The sequence below is a fragment of the Onychomys torridus genome, chromosome 12, assembly GCF_903995425.1.
Source record: "Onychomys torridus chromosome 12, mOncTor1.1, whole genome shotgun sequence".
In the NCBI taxonomy this organism is placed as follows: domain Eukaryota; kingdom Metazoa; phylum Chordata; class Mammalia; order Rodentia; family Cricetidae; genus Onychomys; species Onychomys torridus.
In genome coordinates, this window is record NC_050454.1 from 71,935,297 (window position 1) to 71,960,074 (window position 24,778).

Genomic DNA, 24,778 nt, shown 5'->3' on the forward strand with positions numbered 1-24,778 from the left:
GTATTTCTCTAAAGCAGTAACTTCAGTGAAAGTATCCTTTTCTGGGTAGTCTGGTCTGGTGAATGTTGGGCATTCATTTAAGAGGAGACACGGTATTTGAGGTCCAGAGTTGATTAACCAGGATTTTAAATCTGCCTTTTCTAATCACAAGTCTGACTGGAGATGGGAAACTTTTTTTTAAAAGAAAGTATTACCTTTTGTTAGCTATCAGCAGTTCTGTGGACTACTACAGTGTTCATCTTACTTTTCTGCTGTGGATATTATAATCATGTTTCCCAGCTTATCTGTGGGTGATTACTGACTGTCCTGCCTCCCCTGCTACCTTTCAAGCTTGCCAGGTCTAAGTTTTGTTAGGGCAGTGTTGGAAAAGCCTAGGCAATCTAGCATCCTCGGATGAAATTCAGTTAGGTGTTTGACTGTCTGTTCAACTCTTGGTTGTCAGTGGAGAGCATCCCTGTAGTCCTTTCACTAGCCAGGGGTGCCAACTGCTGGCTTAGCTTTCAGATGTGTGTGTGGGCAGCTGGTGAATTGCCAAGGCCCTTCTCAAGAATTCACACCATAGGGTTGGCTCTTAAGTGTTAAGAATTTCATATGGGAAATTCAGTTTTAAAAGTTGTTACTTTTGGACCAGTGAGATGACTCAGCACAGAAAGGCATTTGTTGCCCAATCTGATGACCTGAGTTTGACCCCCAAGACTCACATGGTACAAGGAGAGAAACTGACTCCTGACCTTCACATGTGCACCATGGCGTGGCATGTGTGAGCTCGTGCACACACACTCAGAAAATTTTAAAAGTAAACAAATAAATGTAATATTTAAAAGTTGTTATTGTTCATTATAAAAAACTTTTAAAGGGATTTTCTCAAAAGAAATGTATATTAATTTTAATCTGTATTTTACACCATATTTCACATATAACTGTTAGGTTGAATGACTACACTTATTGGTTGTCACAAAGGTTTTTGGTAATGTTGGATGTCCTAAAGTACTAATGTAAGAGTTTGAGATGCATCAAGTGACACACACATTAGGATGTGACTACTTTTTAACCCTTCCCTTGTCTCTTCCCAGGAGGAGAGACTTCAGCATGCAAACCTTCATCTGTTCGGCTTGCACCGTCATTTTCATTCCATGCTGCTGGCCTTCAGATGGCTGGACAGATGCCCCATTCACACCAGTACAGTGACCGTCGCCAGCCAAATTTAAGTGACCAGCAGGTTTCTGCCTTATCATATTCTGACCAGATTCAGCAACCTCTAACTAACCAGGTAATTTCAGTAATTATCAAAGATGATGTTGAAATGGTAGCGTATCCCTTTGAAAATACTAGACCAGTAAAATGGCAGAATGCCTTTCAGTTTCACATGGTAAGTGGAAGCCTTGGTAAAGAAAGCATGGTGTGTAGCAGCAGTTTGTGTCTAAGTGTGGTGTCCTCCCTCCCACTAAACAGGAGTGTTGAAAGATACTCATAAACAGTCACCACTTCTCATTCTGGAATAAAGGAGAGGAAATTATTTCTAAAGGAGAGTATTTAAAATTTAAAGAAAACTAAAAACTTAAATAAGAAAGGCAAAGGAAACTGAGAATCAATTACAACAAATTTATGCTACAAACAACTTATTTATATTTGTAAAATTATAGACAAAAATCCTTAACACTCAAAGGATGTGGGAATATTAAGAATGCTGTTCTAATATTCAGACCACAGATCCAGCAATTTCTCATAAATTTGAGGCTATAAAAAGAATGTTGAGGGCTCGAGAAATGACTCAGAGGTTAAGAGCACCGACTGCTCTTCCAGAGGTCCTGAGTTTAATTCCCAGCAACCACATGATGGCTCACAACCATCTGTAATGAGATCTGGCGCCCTCTTCTGTATACATAATAAATAAATAAATCTTAAAAAAAAAAGAATATTGAAATCCCTCAATGAGCACATTGTATGTATACACATGGGTATATCCTAAATGTTTGAATTAGCTGTGCCCTACATTAATTACTGTTTTAGGGAATCTTCTCACTGGCTGTGGTTGTGAGGTAGAGTTTATTTTCTTACTGTGGTGAGTAAGGAACGTGACTGCTGCTAATGGATTTAGGATTTTAGTTAGCCATTGCTTTATTCAGATCTTTTAGTAGTGTAAGTGAGGAATGACAAGTGTTTCTTACACTGGATTACATGAGTGAAATGGGCTTTCTCTGGTTGAGTAATGTATGTGGATTTAATGAGTAGTTGGCTATGGTTGGGTGTCTTATGTTCTAGGTGTCCTTTGCGAGGCTTCTCACAATACATTAGCAAAGTGTAGAGTATGTGAACAGCAACATTGTGACTTAGAATCTGTTTCATTCAGTCAGTTGATTGAGAAGTTAGGTCCATGTTTGAGAATTGAAGCAGTCATGAGAATGTTCAAGTTTAGAAAGCTCTTGATCATGTACCAGAGGGAAGCAGAGAGAGAGTGGAGCAGACCCACTTGTAGTGTGCTCTGAAGACACAGTGTTCTCAGGGTTATTCTCCCATCTGTGTCCAAGCAGTAGTTCTCTCTGTGTGTGAGTGGTGGTAGACTTCCGAGTCCAGCTCTGCTTGCCTCCTTTAGATATAGAACTCTTAGATTTATAATAGCTGCTATTTACAGAGAGCCAGGAAAAACATTCCTTTAAGATAATTTATATCATGTTAGTTGATAATTTAGTTAGCAGAGTATCTTTTTAGTTTTCCGAGACAAGGTTTCTCTGTGTTGTTTTGGTGCCTGTCCTGGATCTTGCTCTGTAGACCAGGCTGGCCTCAAACTCACAGAGATCTGCTTGCCTCTGCCTCCTGAGTGCTGGGATTAAAGGCGTGCGCCACCACCGCCCTGCTGAATATCTATTTTTGTATTCAGCTAGTATCTTGTCTTTAAGTCATTTAAATGATATTTTGCGTAATATTTCTGATTTAAGACATAAATGTTTTTTAAAGATTTATGTGATGTAAAAAGACTACTAAATAGAGGCAGGTCTGGTGGCACACATTTTTACTCCCAGCAATTGGGAAGGAGAGGCAAACAGACCTCTGAGTGTGAGTCTAGCTTTGTCTACATAGTGAGTTCTAAGATAGCTAGGGCTCCAAACAAACAAGACTATTAAGTGGTAATGAAGTATATCTTTCAGAGTCCACAAGTTCCTGAGTCTAATAAGGCAATCTTTAGAAGAAGGTGTCTTCCTTAGGACTGGTGTGGTGTCGTTTGCTGGGGAATATATGACGGGCTCACAGTGTTAGCTCTGGATCTTCTTAGAGGACTTAAGTTCAACCACAGGGACACCTCATGTTCGAGAGGTTATTGAATGTAGAACTGGGACCTTATTCTAGAACGCTCTTAAGCATTTCTAGCTATTATCTTGTATAAATTCCATAATGTGATTTTCATTGCTTCTTATTATCACTTTATCAGTGTCTTTTAAGTGGAACTCAGTGCCCAAGTGCTTTGAAAGGATCTGACTTAGATTTTTCTCATGAATGTGTTGAGTATAAATATAAAATGTTCTATTTGGAAAATAGTTAAGAAATGAGCATCACATAAGCGTGAACACAGATGAGTGTGACCGAGGAGCCCTAGTGTTGGCTAGTCCAGCTCTCAAGGCATCTCTTGATGCTCCTGAGGTCCACCGTGCCCTGGATGTGGTGAAAATGTTGTTCCCTCTGCTTTGTTAATTGTTGATCGCTCTGAGAACAGCATCTCAAACTGCTGACCTTTGAGAAAAGCTTTGTCATGGTCTTCTGGTCCCCAAAACTTGAGTGCTGTAAAGGTCTTCAAGAGCTGAGCAGTGGCATAAGCGTGGTCTGGTGGTCATCATTATAGGTGTGCAATGTCATTGAATTTGAGTCTCTTGACTTCAGGAAGCCCTTTTGGGAACTCCTTCATTGAGGTGTGGTACCTGGTGGCAGGATGGTACTTTTAGAAGGACTCCATGACATTGTCATGCTTGTGTAGATTTTGGTCATCTTCTATAACAGGGACAGATACTTATTAGAGGGGTATCTGGGGATGTTAGAGCCATACTTCTTCAGCATCCAGCACTGGCTTTTTGTAGTCACCCAATTTTAGAAGCCATAGGCTAGTTCAGTGGCTAGGTGTGTTTATCTGCCTGTTGTAAACCAGTCAGGCTTTAGAAATAATTCAAAGGAAATTGTCATAGGACTAATAGCTAGTTGAGAAGGCATGTGGGGAAGCATCACATATGTCTCCAGGATCATGAATGTACCTATAATTCCACTTTTGTGGGTGGGTGGGGGATGGGATCCAAACATAGATGTTTGGCATATTATCTTTTAATTTCATTTATTTTCTCCAGAAGTTTTTTTCCCTTAGGATCCAGATAAAGGTAATAACTTTGAGAATGTGGAGTCTAATAAAAGCTTTCTTCTTTTTTAGAAGAGGCTTGACCAGGTTATGCTAGAAGGGATTTGACTGACTCGGTTATGGTAGAGGGAACTTGACTAGGCTGTAGTAGAAGGGCCTTTCCTAGATTATGGTAGAGAGAACGTGACAAGGTTATGGAAGAGGGCGTTGCACAGCTGCAGTGTAGTTAAACTGCTAGTCTCTCTGTCTATTGAAGGTGATGCCTGACATTGTCATGTTACAGAGGCGGATGCCCCAAACCTTTCGCGATCCAGCAACTGCTCCTTTGAGAAAACTTTCTGTCGACTTGATCAAAACATATAAGCATATTAATGAGGTAAGAGTATTGATTTGCTATGGTATCATCTACATTTTCAATAGAACAAGGGACAAGTGTTTTGTTGCCTCTTAGACATCTAAATGTGTTTTATTTCTAATAATTGTAATGAATTGTATTATGAATTTTAGTAAGTTAATGATTTATAGTGTAATTACAACTATAGAAAATGTATTAACAAAGACTGCAGATGAGAACATTAGATGACTTCCTTTTTTCCAAAGTATGTTTAATATGCTGAGTTATTTCTATAGCTTTTCTCAGAGCTAGAGAGGAGACCAAATAACTATAAAAAGCTTGTAGGCAGTAGACTTTTGCTTAAATTTTCATATATATATATATATATATATATATATATATATATATATATATATGTATGAGATACACATATATGTGTGTATTTATTTGTATGTATTTCTGTATATGTATATATTTCTGCTTTAGTCCTGATACTAGGACGTCATATGAGATGCATTGATTGTTAAGTTAAAAGGGCCTGCTTTATTTGAACTAATTATATTTCTGTCATGTCTTTTACATTCCCTCCAAAATTTGTCCATCCATCCATTCATTTTTGAGACAGGATCTCACTCTGTAGCCTCGGCTGGTCTTGAACTTGCAACAGTCCTCCTGTCCCCACTTGTTGAATGCTGAGATTACAGGGCTATGTGTGTTTTTTAATCTGTGTCTTTCCATGGTAAGATATTAAAAAACTTTCATTGAAAAACAGGATTTAAAAAAAAACCACATTGAATTATTTCTCTTGTAACTTGGCTTGTTGCCATTAAAAACTATTTTCTGGTGTTTGGACCTTTTCTCCTTGATTGCCATTTGCTTCTGGCCTCAACTCTAGTTTTATAACTAATAGTTAGTTGAGAGATTTCTAGAGACATGTAGAAGAGCTGTGCTTCCCCACCAGAGCCTTTCACACTGAAGGCTTATCTTCTGCAGGCTCTGGAGCTGCTTTGACAAAAAGCAGTGTTCTTAGGTGTATAGCAATGTTACAGCAGTTCCATACCATTTAATGCTTGAGCACTGTGTCGAGATAAAATTAGAAAGTCTCAATGAACGTTTCTGAGGTAGATTCTGTCCACATTTGTTTATTATACCTTGTGATTTTCTGGAAATATCTGAGACATTGTTTCTCACAGTGTGTCAATGTCAGTTTGTTAAGTTGATGAATTGTTATCAAACCCTGGTTAAACTTGTTAATAGCATCTTTGTTGAAGCTCATTTATCAGATGTCTTGTCACAGTGTATCAAGGTACCAGTTTCTTAGGATATTATTCTTGTCATTCCAGTAGCTTTAACAACTAAGCTGTATGAAACTCATGTTTAAGAAAAATAACTTGGTTTGTGATTGACCACAAAAGCTTAAGGTATTGGCAAGGAGGTATGTGGGCAGAATGGGTGTGGCTTTCATTGGACATTAGATTATTCTGGACATAGAAATTGGATGGCTTTAGTAAAACATCAATTCATTGGTATTTAAAACTTTAATTTTAAAAACCTTTTGCCCTAAAGATTAAATATCAAATTATTATTAACTGGAGAAGAAGGCATGAAAGACCTTGAACTCAAAGGGAATAAAAATGTTACTCCTTTTGTTTGGGGTTCCTCATTGTGCTTCTAAGATCTGTGTAATCTTTCTGCATAGAAATTATGCTGTGCATTAACAAAAGTGTAAGTGAGGGACTTTGATCCTTTGTTAATGGTATAGTTTAGACCAGTCACTTATTTATAAAACGTATCTGCAGTTCAGCATTGAATTTCACTATGGACCCCCCCCACCTCTCTTATACTTTTGCATATATACATGTCAACTGCAGAAATTCTTGTTTGCGTTTTTTATTAAAAAAGTTGTTCTTCAATTTTATACTGATTTGCTGGGAGTATACTTTGAATATACACATCAGTAGTGACTTATGTCACAGTTAACCTTGTGTATGTTCATTTCAGGTTTACTATGCAAAAAAGAAGCGAAGACACCAACAAGGCCAGGGAGACGATTCCAGTCACAAGAAGGAGCGGAAGGTTTACAACGATGGTTATGATGATGATAACTATGATTATATTGTAAAAAACGGAGAAAAATGGATGGATCGTTATGAAATTGACTCCTTGATAGGCAAAGGTTCATTTGGACAGGTAATTTAATGGAGAATGCTGAATTTCATTAATTAAAACTTCTATTTAATCATGATAGCATATCCTTGTAATGCACTTTTGATATTAATAAGTTGATGTGAACAGTATATATTTAAATAATTTAGATGATCATAATTCTTCAGCCATAAAAAAACCTTTTATTTTTCTAAATGTTTGTTTTGCCCCTGATTGTTTACTTTTCACTAGTGACTGTGGTGATTAATTTTAATTGCAAACAGCTAGTATTCCCTCTGTTGTCTGGCTGAGTCTAGTCATCCTTCACTGTTGGTTAGAGTAAGATGTCCCGGGCTGCTCAGACCTTCTGAGGTGGCACGGCCAGTACTCTTGCCCTTCCTGAGGCTGGAACTGTGCTGATTTTTATACCAGCCGATCTAACTGCACCTGCTTGTACACAGGCATACAGGGTTCAGAATTCCTTTTTCTTCCATCCTACAGCAAATAGTGCATCAAGGACTCTCTGTTTGGGGCGACTACAGTGGACCTGGCCTTTTCTTCATTCTTACCCTTCTCTGCATCTACAATTCTTGTGTCCCCATCTGAACACCTAGCTGCAGTATGCTTACCCAGGATTGCTCACTGCCTCCTCTCTGTTTCTGTCTTTGGACTTGTTCCTGCCTGCGTCAGCCTCCTAAGTGCTGAGATGGCAGCTGTCTGCCACTGTTTGGCCCCGTCTGAAGCCCTTTCTCTGCTTCCTCCCAGCACCTCACCCAGTCACTGAGCTCTTTTGGTCAGCGGTGTGACTTATTGCTAATGTCATTTATCTTGCTAGGTAATGACATGCAATCCAATTCTACTTTTTAACTGAGTATAATAAAATGGGGATCAAAAAGACTTTTCCTGCAATGTCTTTTTGCCTTGTTGATTAAAAACAAGCAAACTACAGAACTAGGTGTGGTAGCACATGTCTAGAATCCTAGAACCTGGTAGGTGGGGCACGGGTATCAGGAGTTGAAGTTCATGTTCTGCTGCATAGTGAATTTGTGGCCAGCTTGGGGTACAGAAGACCATGTCTGAAAAAAAACAAAACAAAACACATACTTATATTACTTCTCTGAGCCTTGAAAGAAAGCAAAATATATTCTTTTAACTAGTGAGGTAATATTCATATGTCAAATGGTGCTAAGGACTGAAAGAAGTGTATTGTCCACCTTAGCAGCCATAGATGGAATAGCAGAGCGCTACTAAACACATAAACAGTTGTGCGCACATACTGAGGCCCCCAACTCTGTGGACACCTGTCTGTCTGCTCCCTTTCCTAAGTCAAGGCTTCCATAGTATTTTTTAGTAATCTCTCTTTATGGATCTTTTCTTGTGTGTCACAAATAGTTGCGGCTTTTCTATAAAGCCTTTAATGAAGCATTGTTGAGGCTTACCTCTGTCTGTCTGTCTGTTTGTTGAGGCAGGGCTTCGCTGTATAGCCTTGGCTGTCCTGAAACTCACTCTGTAGAGCAGGCTGGCCTCGAACTTGCAGAGATCCTCCTGCCTCTGCCTCCTGAGTGCCCAGCGAGGCCTGCCTCTTAATGAAGGCTGTAAGCACCCCACAAATGGAAGGAGTGCTGTCACTGCCCTGTATAGTGCACCAGCCCTGGGGCATGTGCTCCCAGCAGGACCTGCATGCTTGTTTTGTGCCTCCACCATGGCGGGTAGTCTGCTCCACCTCACTCCGCCTCCTCACTCAGTGGCATGTCCTTCTCCACTGGGGCCTCCTGTGCTCTTGTTGCTTTCTCAGAGCGGCGGCAGCAGCAGCGGGCGGAGAAGGAGGAGGGGTAGGAGAAGGAGCGCAGTCTGGGAGCAGGGACCTGGTTATGTAGGTGGGCTGGCTCCCTAGCCAGGATGGCCCCTGTTTACCCGCACAGTTAGGACTACCACTCACCAGAACAATAGCGACCATGTGACTCAATTTATCTGAATTTTCTGTCGGGTCTTTGACAAATAAGGGAATCTTCTTGTTTCTTTAGCCATTGGTTATCAGTCCTGACTGTCCATTGGAAATTTCTGGAAGCATGGACTGTAGGCCTAAGTAAGAATCTCTAGTAACTGGATTTGTGCATTGGCACTTGTAAACTTACTGCTAAGTGTGCCTATCAGGACAGTGTGAACCTCTGTCTCGTCCCTGCCCTGCCCTCCTTCCCCCCAGCATTTAGGCAGCTAGCTGTTTAAGTCAGTGGTACTCAGGACTTGGGAAAGACCTTTGTTCTAGAGACTTTGGACTCTGCGTACTGACCTGTCACTATACCTAAAGTGGGTATAGTTGCCACCCAAGTAAGAATATTGGACTACTTGGGTCACATGCTTACAGGCGTAACTTCTGACATAAAAGGCAGCAGGTAACAATTTTGAGACTTGAGTTCGGTTTTCATTCCAACCATGCATAACTTATTTCCAGTATGTTTGACCTTGACTGATTCAGAATGTGCAACAGACGTGTCTTTCCTAACCCAGAGATTGTCAGTCTTCACATTGGCATCTTTTGAGGTTCTTCTACCGCCAGACCTTTTGAATGTGGTCAAATACACCTAAAACCATTACCCATCAGACTATACATAGCATATTACAAATGTGCAATGTGTGGTCTAATGTTTGTGTCTGTGAGTTCGAGGCCAGCCTGGTCTCCAAAGTGAGTTTCAGGAAAGGTGCAAAGCTACACAGAGAAATCCTATCTCAACACAAACAAACTAACAATAGTTGAGCTGGAAGTGGTGATGTGCCTTTAATCCCAGAACTGGAGAGACAGAGGGAGGGAGAGCTGTGACTTTGACTCCAACTCAGTCTACATTGGGACTTCTAGGCCAGCCGCCAGGGTTTACAGTGAGACCCTATGTCAACAACAACAACAACAACAACAACAACAACAACCCAGTAGTCGAGTAAATTGTCTTATTTTTTAAAATATAATTAATTAAAAAACACATATATGTACTTACATAAATACATATGCACATACACATATATGAACACACTTATACATACATACATATGCACACAAGGTTCGTTTTAGTAAGAATGAGTGAAAATTAAAATCTGAGCATTGGTCAGGAGTCATTTTGTTTCTGAAGTTCTTATTTTGTTGTTGTCCATTCGGTGGACATCTAGAACTACTGTGTGGCGGATACAAGAGGAGACCAGTTCTAAAGAAGGATTGGCTCCTTGTGGTACAGTGTTGGTCTGTTGAGAGGAAGCAGCTGTTACTTAGAGGGATGTACAGGGAAATGGGAGTTAAGTAGGTAGACAGGATGGAGAAAGGTAAACTTGTAAAACTGTCACTAATGAAACTGAGGGTTGCCTGTCTTTTTTTTTGTAGGTCGTAAAAGCCTATGATCGAGTGGAACAAGAATGGGTTGCCATTAAAATAATAAAGAACAAGAAAGCGTTTCTGAATCAAGCCCAGATAGAAGTGCGGCTGCTTGAGCTCATGAACAAACATGACACTGAAATGAAGTACTACATAGGTAAGGGCTGACGGCTTGGGGCTGTTTGTTTTCTCAGTCCCTTCACAGGTGCCGTGTCCAGGGAGTCCGTGTCAGGTGACTTGACAGTGCACTGTGGGGTTGACGCGTCTTTTTAATGAACTGAAATCTCAGCTCCCACCCCGCCCCAGGTGAACTCGGTCAGTGAGGCAGCATTGAATGCTCTTACCCTCACTGTAGCTAAGGGGCGTGCCATGGCATACTCTCCCTGTCTCCTCTCCTGCTTTTCCTCTGGCCATCCCACAGGAGGACGACTTCAGCCTCAACTTGCAGAAAATTCCTTTCAGCAGTGTGTGTGCAAGGTCTCAGGGTGTTGTGGCTAGGATCTGGACCTATCCCGTTGCATAAGCCCAAACTCACTGTCTTGTTGTCACACCATCTTCCTTCAGGAAACCAAAACAGTGAGCAAAGAATTAGGAAAATGGGGAAGTTTAGAGCCAAATACCTTCTAATGACATCTTTCATACTTTTAAAAGACTTATTTTTGTGTATGTCCATATGTACATGTATACAGGGATCTGCAGAGGCTAGAAGCATCTGATCCCTTGAGCTGGAGTTACAGACAGTTGTAGAAGCTGCCTGATAAGGGTGCTGGGAATCAAACTCTTGGGTCTTCTGGAACATACTCATTCTCATCCACTGAGCCATTTCTGCATCCCACAGCTTTCATATTTTTTTAAATCACATCTAAAATGTCAGTGCTTGATAAAACACCATTGTTTTATTCATTGGCAAGAAAAACATGCCACCAAGTTTACAGTACCCATGTTATGCAGCTCACAGACTCGGAACTCAGCTCTGGTAGATTGAGGTCTTCCTCTAGCCTCCACAGACACCTACACATATGTGACCCACAGACATTCACACACATACATAGAAGTGTCTTCTGCTCTTTGACAAAGGATGGGTTGATGGGAGTGTCCCTGAAACTGTGACTAAAGGTGGCATTGTGCTCCAGAGAGCTAGCTGTGGGGTCAGATGTGTGAGCAAGAGCTAGCTGTGGGGTCAGATGTGTGAGCAGGAATTAGCTCTGGGGTCAACTGTGTGAGCAACAGTTAGCTGTGGGGTCAGATGTGTGAGCAAGAGTTAGCTGTGGGCTCAGATATGAAAGGAAAGGGTGAAGAGATTCAAAAAAGGTGTCAAAGTTGGAGGTAAAATGCTGCTCCCGAATACAGAGGCACCAAAATAGTTCTCCAGGACAATGATTATTTCTTACTTAGAGGTGATGACATTGTTGGAAAATACGTGAGCTAAAATCACAGTTGAAATGATGTCACATGAAGCTGCTCATACCACTGATGTTCTGAAGTATTTCATCATGTACATAATTTCAGTGCCTCCCTTTTATACTAATCTGTTGATACCTAAACTAATGACTTTCATTGTTCTGAAGTTTAGTTTCACTGTATTCATGTGAACATCTCCAAGTAAAATAATACAAATGAAAAAGAAATAAAAAAAATAAACCTACACCACCCAGGTATCCATTGTTTCCACAGCAAATGTTGAAGGGCCCAATTTACCCCAAATTCTTTAGCCATTTAAAGGTTTAGCTGCTGTTTAGTAAGTTACTGGACATTCTTAATGTTTGACTCAGAGCATATGCACAAGTAACAAGGTTGAAGTTTATAAGTAATACTGTAATGGGAAATGCAGTGTCATAGATAAAACTGGATTTCAAATGAGCATCTTAAAACAGTCACGAGAGTGTGTTGTGGCTTAGTCCTCCCAGAATTTCCACAGTGTGAGCCTCAGGTAACTGAGACCGTCCCTTCTGAGAGGCCCTTTCCTCCTATGACAGCCTTTCATCTCCTCCTCGTCGGAACAGCCCCTTTCCTCATCCCACTGCACATTGGGTCGATTTAGTGTCCAGGGGGCATCCAGGGATGCCTGAGTTTATAGAGATCTCTGGACACGCCTCATCTTCTTCCTTATTCTTGTGCCTTGTGTTTGTGCCTTAAAGGTGTGGAAAATCCACAGTGACTCGGAACAAAACTGAGGACTCTGTTGTGGATGACAGCAGCAACAGAGGGTTAGACCCACTGAGCTGCTCAAATTTAAGGTTCAAGGTTTCTTCCTGATGGTACAGTGGGAGTTTAGGGCAGTTGACGGATATGATTTACTCTGATGATCTCACATTTGAACTTTAAAAACACCTGGCATGTGGTGTATCTTATTTGAACTGGCACAAGTAGTTGCACACCTTTTTGTCTACCAATGTGTGTGCCTCACATAATGTTCAAGCCAGGGTAATCATTCATTATTTGTTTGTGGTGAAAGGATTTGGAATAATTTCCTCATGTCTGAGGTTCACAGTGCAGTCTTATTTTTGTGGTCACTGTATGCCACAGGGTGTCAGAGTTTAGCTCTTTCTTACTCTAAACTGAGATCCATGAGGCTTTCCCCGTCCTTCCCTTTTACTCTCTTCTTCACAGAATAATTTCTTTTCTGAAATATTTAGTGACGGCAGTCTGGTTAAAAGTATTTTCATGCTGGTCAGTGGTGGATTAATGCCTTTAATCCCAGCACTCGGGAGGCAGAGCCAGGTGGATCTCTGTGAGTTCAAGGCCAGCCTGGTTACAGAGCAAGATCCAGGACAGGCACCAAAACTACACAGAGAAACTCTGTCTTGAAAAACCAAAATCTTACCAACTCTCTATTCTTTCAGAATCCAGTTTAAAAAAAAAAAAAAAAAAAAAAAGATGAACAGACATATCATGTTTGAGTTTTCCTTGTCAATGTTTTCCCTGCTAGTGTGTCATAGGTTCTTGGTAATGGAGTGGTTAGCAGCAAGTGAGAAATCTTTCATTGGAAGAACATTCTGGTTGCACAGCTTCTTGAGCAGACTTTCACATTCACATTGAGTTTTTTTTTGTTTTTTTTTTTTTTTTTTTTTTCCGTTCCTTTTGTGACTACTGCTTAATCAGGGGATGAAAATCTCTACGGGGCCCATGTCTGTGAGGTGTTAAGGGGCTGTTTTTAGTTTTAAACTTAGGAATTGTGAAGTGACTAAGAATAGATAATACACACCCTTAGGCAGCTTTGAAAGATGATTTTTATTACTCTTCAGTTACAAGGAGTGCTGTAGACTCCTATGTGAACCACATAGGGTACTTCTTGTGTGGTTATTTCTAACTCTAGATCACTTAGGTCATGACTGACCTAAAAATAATTATAGATGTGTATTTCTCATGGCAGTCAGTCCAGAACTGAACTGTGTGTGTTTCTCACATAATGGGAGTTTGAATACTGTCATATTTTTTTGGAGAGATCTGTAGAGAAAGTTATTTTTGTGATCCTACAAGACCATAGTAAAGAGTTAACTTCAACCTTCACATTGTTGGTCCAGGAGTGAAGCAGGTAATTTACAGATGCTTTCTGATGTGTCAGAAAATGCAGGTGCTGAAGGCCGTGGTGGCTCCTAGGTGACTGTCTGCTGTGCTCGCTGCTGACACCTAAGCACAGTTGGGGCTTTACTAGGAACCCTGTAGAGGGCAGCTGCTTTCGCTCCCATCTTCTAGACTGTCCCCAGGCAGAGGCCTGCTGGGCATTGCTTTCTGTGGTTGACTGTACTTCACAGTTTTCCTAAAACTTCCAGTTTTACACAAGACTTTCTTTTCTCAGTTTACTGAACATAACAAACACGTTGGCCATGGATTCTCAAGAACGTACTCTGCCTCATGTCCAGACACTTGCTGTACCTAACACCCCAAAATAGACTGCTGTACTTAGGCAGTTGCCAGAAAATTGCTAGCCAGTTATTGGTGAAAATGACTGTTACACACAGGTTTATACATTGACTAAAGCCAGTGGAGAGGGCTTTCTGATGAAATGTCACAAACCAGTAGACACTGTACTGTTCTGACTTGAAAGAGTGATAGATACTATTAACAAATGGAAGAACAGGCTCTTACTACTGGGGGCTGATCTCCAGAGTTACTTGCCTTCAACTCTGCACTGGACAACAAAGTACTGGAGAACGCAGATGTGTGCTAATGCTCCTCGCACCATTATGTACAACTTAAAGTGAAATTTCTTTTCTCTTTCAGTGCATTTGAAACGCCACTTTATGTTTCGAAACCATCTTTGTTTAGTTTTTGAAATGCTGTCCTATAATCTCTATGATTTGCTGAGGAACACCAACTTCCGAGGGGTCTCTTTGAACCTAACACGAAAGTTTGCACAGCAGATGTGCACAGCACTGCTTTTCCTTGCGACTCCAGAACTTAGTATCATTCACTGTGACCTAAAGCCTGAGAACATCCTCCTGTGTAACCCCAAACGAAGTGCAATCAAGATCGTTGATTTTGGCAGTTCTTGTCAGTTGGGGCAGAGGGTAAGTATTACTTTGAGACTTGTGAGTCAGCGATAAAATTAGGTAGAACAGTATAGTTAGCTATGTAAAACATGTTTTAAACAATGTATTTATAGTTTGGAGGCATTTATCTTGAACATGTAGCATGTGTTTTACATCCTCCGATGTCTTTTAAAAGATTGTAATACTTGCATTAGAAGATAATGATTTTTTAAGTGGATATTTAAAATTATGTTTTAATGCTAGCAATTTTCAGAAAGAGTAAAAGATAAAAGAATTAAATATTTAGGTGATTTGTAGCTTGTAAGTGGAGCCTTTAGTATAAATTTGGGTATTTCTAACTTGAATTAGGTTCTTGACTAAAAATTATTTCTCTATGTCATCAAGATAAATAATGTTTCTTAAAAATTGAGGAGTGCACACGGATTGGTGTTTTTGGTAATCTTGGTACTGTATAGAAGCAGCACAGGTGGTGGACGTGCTTGTTCTGATAAGTCAGTTTAAATCTTTCCTTCCCTCACTGAGTTTGAGTTGATGCAGTTTCCACACATCAGAACTGGTTTTCTTCACACTTTTAAAAACAGACATGTCTGGTGGGGCAGTGGTGGTGCACGCCTTTAGTCCCAGCACTCGGGAGGCAGAGCCAGGTGGATCTCTGTGAGTTCCAGGCCAGCCTGGTCTACTGAGCGAGATCCAGGACAGGCACCAAGGCTACACAGAGAAACCCTGTCTCTAAAAAACAGAAACAAACAAATAAACAGACAGACATGTCTACTGTGGTTTAATTTAGCTGGTTTTGTTGGGGATGCATGCCTTTAATTCCACCACTTGGGAGGCAGAGCCAGGCAGACCCTGAGTTCAAGACCAGAGGGTGGGGAGAGGGGGGGAGAGAGAGAGAGATGAGAGAGCGAACGAGCGTGCGCCCGTCAGTCAGTCAGTCAGTCCATCAGTCAATCCGTCCGTCCCAGGACGGCCAGGGCTATACAGAGAAACCCTGTTTCAAAAAGCAAAAACAAAAAGGAAATTAGCTGGTTGAAGAAAGCAGACTTTTCTTACTGTAGTTTATAGCATCATGACATCTGTGCCAAAGGTGTATTTTACATGCAAATAGAAGTTACAGGGCTCCTTCTCAAAAGAGGTCAAGGTTAGTACATAAAGGTATTGAAACTTTTAAATCTAACATCCAGCTGTTACTATTTTTATATCCGCATCCCCATTCTTTGCTTTTCCTATCTTGTCCAGCTTTGATCTAGGTTTTAAGTAGCAGGCTTATCTTTTGTCATTTCTGCAATTATCTTATAATAGAAAAGCTATATAATTGTAGAAATATTTCCTTAATTGGATTAGGAAGCAAAATGTACAGCCTGAAATGCTGTTGAAAAGCCTAGAGTTGTTCCTGGTTATAGGAGTAAAACACCATTGTGAATGGAAACACGTGTCCACTGTGAGAATAATTTCAGTCGATTTTTTTTTCACTTAGGAATTTTCCTTTTGATTTAAACTCAGTCCTATGTTGGATCCTCATATCAAGCAGTGTTATCTCTGCTTGCACAAACTGAGGTATCTTACCCTTTAGGCCATTGAATGTTGAAGTGCTAAAGTGTACTGGTGTTACATGGGAAATACTTGCAAGGTGTTTTGTTTATGGCCCTGCTCATGGCTGTACTGTATTGATCAGACTCAGAAGGTGGCTGGAGGGCAAGCGTGTGTGCCTGGGTTAGGGCACTCAGTGATTGGATGCAAAACCTGATTAACCAAAGTAGTTAGGAGGATGGCTTCCTTGACCTGGCAACACTCAGAAACAGTACAGTTTGAATACCTCATGTCCAAAACATTTGGGACTGGAGTATTTTCGAGCTCATAATTTGCTAGGGATCAAATCCAAGTCCTAACCCATGCTATACAACTGCCTGAGAGCTGGGTAGTTAACTTGGTTTCCTATTTTTCTTGACTACTGATGTAGGACTGCACTACATGAAAGGGTCTGAATTCTTAACCAACTTTTTGTTTGGTTATTCCTTTGAAATGTTTAGTTATTTAACTATATTCATGGTATAATGTTGAGCTTTTCTGTTGCTGTGAGTAGTATTCTTAATCTGATATTGACTATAAATAAATATATAAATAAAAACAACATACTGACTTAATGCTATTTTGAAATATGTTTCAGATATACCAGTATATTCAGAGTCGCTTTTATCGGTCTCCAGAGGTGCTACTGGGAATGCCTTATGATCTTGCTATCGACATGTGGTCCCTTGGATGTATCTTGGTTGAAATGCATACTGGAGAGCCTCTGTTCAGTGGTGCCAATGAGGTATGTGAAGGGTTGGTGTGTAGCTCTGTTTCCATAGAGACAGTGCCATCTGAAGGTTGTCTTCATAGGATGGTGTCTACTTAACAGTTTGATCACTTGGGTATGAAGTCAGCTTGGTCTTATTTTACACTCTTAATTTTTTTTCTCTTTGTCAGTTATATAATGGTAGGTTTAGAATTCTGAACTGGTAATTAAGATAGTTAATATGTTAATGAAGGAGAACAGTAAATTAGAGTAGAGTGTGGTATTTCATAGATATTTTGCAGGTTTAAGTACAGTAACGGAAAGCCTCAGTGTGTGGTGATTGAGGGCCACCCTGAATAATAGTGTCAGCACTGGTTAAAACCCTGAGACTGGGACTTGATACTGGAAGAGCAGTGGACATTTGATAGACACAACCTGGATCACTTCAGATGACCTAGGAAGTCTAGAGGTTAGGGCTCCATAGCCTGCAGTCTGCAGGCTTCCTCAGTTCTGATAGAACTCCCCTGCAAGAGCAACTGAGGGTTTTTTGAGATCTTGGCATGCTACCTAAGGCTGGCCCTGAACTCTGGGACTCAAGTGTCCTCTGACTCAGCCTCTAATATAACAGACTGAAGGGACACACACCACACCCAGTTTCCACCCTCTTTTCTACACTCAGTTTTAACTTCATTCATGACCCAGTTGGAAGCAGCTTCCATAATATTTGTTTTTGTTTTAATTTAAGTAAATGTATCCTATAATTCCCAACTTTCTTGGGATTAAACAGTATTATGATCACCCGGGAGTTTAGTGGCTTCCTACTTTTCTCATTGTCAAAAGCAAAAATCCTTTGTGTGGGGGGCGGTCTCTTCAGTGACTCGTTTTTTTCTTGCCCCCTTTCCTCGGACGCAGCACACGGTCTTTCTGTGGTCCCTTGAAAACACCACCCACCAGCCTGGCCCTTTACACTTAGACTTCTTCTTCCTGCTGGTTCCCACACGGCACTGGAGACTGCTCTCTCTCAAGTCAGCTTCCCATTGGGGCCTTTGAGATGCCCTCAGTTGGCCTGGCCCTTCTCCCCCTGCCTACTCAGGTTTCTCTACTCAGACTCAGGTTTTGTGGTCTTTCTGCTCCCTCTGGTTCTGCAGCTTTCAATTCAACCAAAAATATTTGTGAAAGAACTTACATCTGTATGGGTAGAGAAGTGACTGCTTGAAAACTGCTCCAGGCATGTCTAAGAGCCGGTGGACTACAAATGTTTGATTTTGACTTTTATTATACTTGAGATTACTTTTGTCTTAATGTGGAAATACAGTCTTTAGGTTAATTGGATCTGCCAGTGTAGCTGTTACTGGTAAACCAAGGCTAGCATAGCAGGAATGCCACCTGTAGTGGACAGGTGCTGCCCTTTCCTGAACAGTGCGGTGTAACGACTTTTTCTTTCTAGTATTTGTAATTGTAAGTATTCTAGAGAAGATTTAAAGTATAGGGGGATGTACATAAATTATATTCAGTGATTCCTTTTATACAACAGATTTGTGTACCTATGGAGTTGGGTATCCATAGGGTTGGGCTGGGCTATTCCTGCCTAGAATCAGTTCCTTAAGGATTCTGAGGCTTGACTGTTTCTAGTTGGCCTCTTCCAAAACAGGATTCTTCTCTCTCTACTTTTCTGTGCTGTATTTAAGCATAGTTTCTAGCCTTATGATAGAAACACAATTGTGTGAGTGCATAGTTTTCATTTAAACAGTAATTTTAATTAGTGTCTATAAGTTAGTATGACATTTTATTGGTTATTTAAAACTTCAAAAACTGACAGTTAAAATTTCTTCCCATTCTGTCTTAGTGTTTTCCATGGTATCTGAAGTCCCGAGGCACACTGCAGACTTGCATCCTTATTTGTTGACTATCTGCCTTCCCTTCTGTTGAGTGTGTGGCCCCATGAGGGCAAAAATGTATTCTATCTATTGGCTTTACCATGTACTCAGTGTCCAGAGCAGAATCTTGCACAGAGGATGCAGGAGTGGATGAGTGTGCACTGAAGTGACAGTTGGCTGGTGTTCTCACAGGTGGACCAGATGAGTAAGATAGTGGAAGTCCTGGGCATCCCGCCTGCTCATCTCCTCGACCAAGCGCCCAAAGCAAGGAAGTTCTTTGAGAAGTCGCCCGATGGCACTTGGAACTTAAAGAAGACCAAAGATGGAAAACGGGTAAAATAGGGGACACTTGTTCTCAGGGGGGCTTCCTTTCTCTCTCCCTGCCTTTTTTTCTGTCTCTGGTTGTTGTTTTTTGTTTGTTTGTTTTTTTCCTCACCAGAGCTGCCAACATAGAGTTCCTTGAATTTACTTGACAGTAGTAGTATTATAGCTAACAGTTAGAAGGTGGTGTTTTGTTCACAGGTTGAGTGTAGTTGATCTGAATTGTGTGTGTTTAATGGTCAGGGTTGTCTGGGCTTCGTTAGGAACTACTGTCTGCCTGTATTTGGAGACACCTGACAAAGCCAGAAGGCTTCTTTGCAGCACTCAGTCAGCAAGTTTCACAGCTGGTGCATAGACCTGATGCTGCAGCTGTGAACAGAAGTCGTAAGTACAGTCCATTGTCAGTTTTTTTTAAGTGGGAAGATGTTTTTAAGCTTAGGCCTTGGTGATATTTTTTAAGGTTAAGAACTGACGGTCAAGTGCTGTGGTAGATTTCAGGTCCCCAGCTCAGGGACTGAGAGAGCAGGGTGTTTGTGTCTTCTGATGCAGGGGTAGATCTGAAGACTGTTCTAGAGGCCCAACTATAGGTTAATTTATTAGAGTAAATGGTACCAAATTTGCATCTTGATTTTATGTCTCTGTAATTTGCCAGACATCTTCTAGTCTAGTTTATCAAATGAAAAGAGTGTGCAGATGCATAATTGGAGTTGGCACACACACGTTATCTTATGTGTGTTTTCAATATTTAAGAACTTTTTTGTTCTTTGGTTCCTTTATCCTGTATTTCAGTGATACAGCCACCAGGTGTCATCTTTAGGGAACTGAGGGTGCTGTTTTAATTAATAGTTACTTAGTTGTAGAACCTTTTAATGTGTAATGATTCTTGTTTCTAAAGATTTATTTTTCTTTGTGTGCCTCTCTCCATATGTGTATGTGTGCACCTGCAGAGGCTGTCGTGGGCAGCAAGTCTGTTAACCACCAAGCCAATCTCTTCAACCCTGGTGCTTTGTTCTCGTCCTTTTTCTTTCTTATGTAGCCCAGGCTGGTTTGAACTTGCTGTGTAGCTGAGGTGTCAGGCAAGCAGCACCCCCGACCTACATCCCCAGCTCCAAATGAGTTTTACAGTGCTCAGAGGTCTGTATGTAGATTTATTTTTGCCGTAATGGTTTGCAACTTCTTGTATCCTGCCTTACTCTCTAATGGTCAGCCATCAGTCTCTAGTTCTAAACTGTCCCTGTGCTTCACTCTGCTGTACATGCTGTGAAACTCACTGGTCAGTATTGAAGTGAAGCACGCTGGCTTCAGGGTGGAGGATAGCTTTGACTCCTTGAGTCTCTTCCGTGTATATCCTAGTTGATCAGTCATGGCCCATTTCCTCTGGAAAGTCCGCGGGTTTCTCTGGTGTTCCAGGTCGACTCTGCCTGTTGGAACCTGATGGTGAGGATGCTAGACTCCTCCTTTATGTTTGCTTTGCAGTGCAGTCTGCTGTCACTTGTGATTTAAGCTTCTTCCCCTCCCCTTAAATAAAACTTTCTCCCATTCAGTTTCCCAAATCTCTGTCTTTTTAAAATTAAAGAACTGGTTTGTCAGCTATCATTTCCCCCAAAGTGAGCTATAATTATTGTTTATTGATTAATAGGGCCATTTCAGAAATTAGTAGATCTTACTTATTTTTAATCAAATTTTAACATATACTTAATACCCATTAATTAACTATAAATTCAATGAGATTTCCCATAGTCAAGCTTAGTGATTGTCTTATTCTCTTTTAGCAAAACTAGATTTTCAGCAACAGTAAATTAGTCAGCTGATCATACTGTGGGAGGGAGATGGTAAAAATGCAGACAGTGTCATTGACTGTCTGTGTAGTTTTTAATTTTCATACCTCAGAAGCCCATATTCAAGGTTTAAATGGAATCTCTGTTAGTTACTTTTTTATGCTGTGATAAAGCACCATGACCAAGGCAGCTTAGAGAAGGAAAAGTTCATTTGGGCTTAAGGTTCCAGAGAGTTCTTGTTAGAATACTGGAAGAGTATGCAGCAGGTGGCAGATATGATGGCTGGAGCTAGAGCTGAGAGGTCACTTCTCCAGCCACAGTCAGGAAGCAGAGAGACACTGAGAATGATGTGTGGCTTTAACCTGGAAGTCCTACCCCAGTAACACACTTTGTCCAGCAAAGCCACACATCCAAAATCTGTACAGACATCTCACCAGTTGACAAACCCGTGAGCCTATGGGGAACATTCACATTCATACCACCAAAGATCCACATTTAACAGTATGTTGCTTCTGTAGTGGACAAAAACGTAAGACTGCAAGTCTTGCTATTGTATTGAAGCATAATTTATTTGCAATAATATGTGCATATTTTAAGTGTTCAGTTTGCATTCACCACCTAACATAAGCGGAATCTTTTCACCCAGCCCTGTCTTCTCTTCTGACTTTTCTGTCCTCCTGATTCCTGCCGCAGATGGGTGTGATCAGTAGGTGCACTTCATGAAGATGACAGTCTCTGCTGCTGTCACCTGACATGCTCACCTTGTCCTGTGACAGAACACCCAACAGAAGGACTGAGAGGAGAAAGGGGTGGCTTCTGTTGTAGTTGGTGGGTGCATTCACTGTGACAGAGGAACAGGAGGTGGCCGTCACCCTGGACTTGCAGTCAGGAAGCAGAGGAGTGGATGCTGCTGCTCAGCTCCCTTCTCCTTTCATTCCTTCTGGGACCCTGGACTTGCTTCCTCCACCGCCATCTCAGCTAGCCTAGTGTCGAGAACTCTCACAGGTGCACCCAGAGATCGGTTTCCATGGTGATTGCTAAGCCTTGTTTAGTTGACAGTGAAGATTAAGTATCACACTTACTTAATAAAACAATATTTTGAGGGAATCATATTGTGTATCTCAGGACTTGATTCATTTTATTGCTTCTTGGTATTTTATTTACTATACTGTAATTTATTATCTGTCAGTAAACTTTCTGTTTACATCTAATTAGGGACTAATTTATTAAGGCTAGTGAGAACACCACATGGCCATGGGCCTGTGTGTGTTTATCATCATTAGAAAATATTTAATAGACCTTCTTTCAGTTTTTTCTTTTTCTTTTTTTTTAATTTTTATTTATTTTTCTATTATCAGCTTGATACAGTATAAATTCTTATCCTAATAGTGAAATGTTTCACTGAGGCTTGCCCAGTAATTGAGTAAGACCAAAACTACTTATAAGCCATAGTCATCCTAGGGTCCCCTCTGCTATATAGCCTCCCTGGTTCTGGGGGCTGCAGTCTGATTGTTCTTTGCTTTATATCTAGAATCCACTTAGGAGTGAGTACATACCATGTTTGTTTTTCTGGGTTTGGGTTACCTCACTCAGGATGATATTTTCTAGTTCCATCCATTTGCCTGCAAATTTCAAGCTGTCATTGTTTTTCTCTGCTGAGTAGTAATCCATTGTGTATATGTGCCACATTTTCTTAATCCATTCTTCAGTTGACGGGCATCTAGGTTGTTTCCAGGTTCTGGCTATTACAAATAGTGCTGCTGTGAACATGGTTGAGCATGTATTTTTGTAGTATGATTGAGCATTCCTTGGGTATATGCCCAAGAGTGGTATGGCTGGGTCTTGAGGTAGATCGATTCCCAGTTTTCTGAGAAAGCGCCATACTGACTTCCACAGTGGTTGTACAAGTTTGCATTCCCACCAACAGTGGAGCAGTGTTCCCTTTGCTCCTCATCCTCTCCAACATAGACTGTCATTAGTGTTTTTGATCTTAGCCGTTCTTACAGGTGTAAGGTGATATCTCAGAGTCATTTTATTTGCATTTCTCTGATGATTAAGGATGTTGAGCATTTCTTTAAATGTCTTTCAGCCATTTGTGATTCTTCTTTTGAGAATTCTCTGTTTAGCTCTTTAGCCCATTTTTAAATTGGATTGTTCGGTATTTTGATGTCTAGTTTCTTGAGTTCTTTATATACTGTGGATATCAGCCCTCTGTCAGATGTGGGGTTGGTGAAGATCTTTTCCCATTCTGTAGGCTGTCTTTTTGTCTTATTGACCATGTCTTTTGCCCTACAAAAGCTTCTCCGTTTCAAGAGGTCCCATTTATTAATTGTTGTGCTCAGTGTCTGTGCTGCTGGTGTGTGTGTGTGTGTGTGTGTGTGTGTGTGTTTATCATCATTAGAAAATATTTAATAGACCTTCTTTCAGTTTTTCTTATTCTTTAAGAAGTGCCTTATTTATGCTGGGTGTGAGGCCTTTATTACCTGTCAGTACCTCTTCCTGGGCAGTGGCTTGCTTGTTCCATTTCTAAGCATGGTTTGTTTGGATACCATAGAAATGTATGCTAGTAAAATATCATTAATAGTAGATGGTGCTGTTCAAATCTATAGAACTTTTTTTTTTTCTAAAATTCCCAAGTTGGTAAAAATATGTTTTACAGATGTTTTCTCCTAAAGTTTCTTTGGATTTTGCCTTAACTTTGTTTTGGTTCCCTTTGAATTCATTTTTGAGCATGGAGTCATGTGAAGGGGGCAGTGTTGACCATCATTTGCTGACATTGCCCTTTGTCAATCTGATTTGGTTTTTTCTTTCTTTTTTATTTTTTTAAAAAAAGCCAATTCACCTTTTATGTTTGCAAATTTGGGCTGTTCTCCGTCACCCTGTCCTAGTGTATGCTAGCAGCACAGTGTTAATTGCTGTCTTTTTTTTGTTTTTTTGTTTTTGTTTTTTGTTTTTGTTTTGTTTGTTTTTGTTTTTTGTTTTTCAAGACAGGGTTTCTCTGTGTAGCTTTGGAGCCTTTCCTGGATCTCACTCTGTAGACCAGGCTGGCCTCAAACTCACAGAGATCCACCTGGCTCTGCCTCCCGAGTGCTGGGATTAAAGGCGTGCGCCACCACTGCCCGGTTTAATTGCTGTCTTTTTAAATACTCCTTCCAGGCTGGGCTGCTGTCTTGGGATTAGTCTGCATTCTAGGTCTTTCCTTTCTATGTAAATTCTGAAAAATGGGCTTGTACGTGAATTTCAGGTCCTGCTAGAAACTGCACTGTCTGCATCTACACAGATGACCATGTGACTCCTCCTACTCCTGTTACAGAGTGGATTTATTCATTGGCTTTGGAGTATTTACCCTAACCTGTGATGAAGCCCACTTGGTCCTGGCATCCATGGCCTCTGGTGTAACACTGAGTTAAACTTGCTGATCTCGTCAGAGTATTCTGGTGTCCTTACTCAGCTTGTGACTTCTTCTCTAATTCACAATTATCTTGTTACGTAATTTTAAATTATTTGAGAATTTTCTAGACATCTTAACTCATCCTAACTAAATAGTACTGTAGTTTCAAAATGTGATTTCACTCATTTAGAATTTATAGTCTGATTTTTAGAGGCTAGTATGTAATCTGTCTTGGTGATGCTTTCTTGTGTATTTGATAAAAATTAAACTTTGTTGTAGTGGTCTGGAGATGTGTGTGTGTGTGCGCGCACACGCGCGCTGCTGTCAGAAGCAGAGGGACATTCTGACCTCCAGTAGCTTATTAGTTGCTTTTCTCGCCTCTGATAAATATCTGGCAGGAATCACCACAGGGAGGAAGGCTTTCTTTCAGGCCTTTGTCTGAGAGGATGTAGTCCTCCTGGTGTGGT

The 24,778-nt window shown here is 40.7% G+C and overlaps 1 protein-coding gene across 2 annotated transcripts in view; it reads left to right on the forward strand.

The window, feature by feature from the left end:
* Dyrk1a (dual specificity tyrosine phosphorylation regulated kinase 1A) overlaps positions 1 to 24,778 on the forward strand; it is a 133,597-nt gene that overhangs the window by 98,188 nt on the left and 10,631 nt on the right. The window contains exons 3-9 of one of the 2 annotated variants that reach the window (XM_036203611.1): positions 1,074 to 1,270; positions 4,593 to 4,712; positions 6,672 to 6,860; positions 10,183 to 10,330; positions 14,398 to 14,684; positions 16,834 to 16,980; positions 19,014 to 19,154. In XM_036203611.1, the coding sequence (XP_036059504.1) occupies positions 1,074 to 1,270; positions 4,593 to 4,712; positions 6,672 to 6,860; positions 10,183 to 10,330; positions 14,398 to 14,684; positions 16,834 to 16,980; positions 19,014 to 19,154 (1,229 nt within the window). The remainder of the gene's footprint in view (positions 1 to 1,073; positions 1,271 to 4,592; positions 4,713 to 6,671; positions 6,861 to 10,182; positions 10,331 to 14,397; positions 14,685 to 16,833; positions 16,981 to 19,013; positions 19,155 to 24,778) is intronic. The other variant, XM_036203612.1, reaches the window with a different exon arrangement.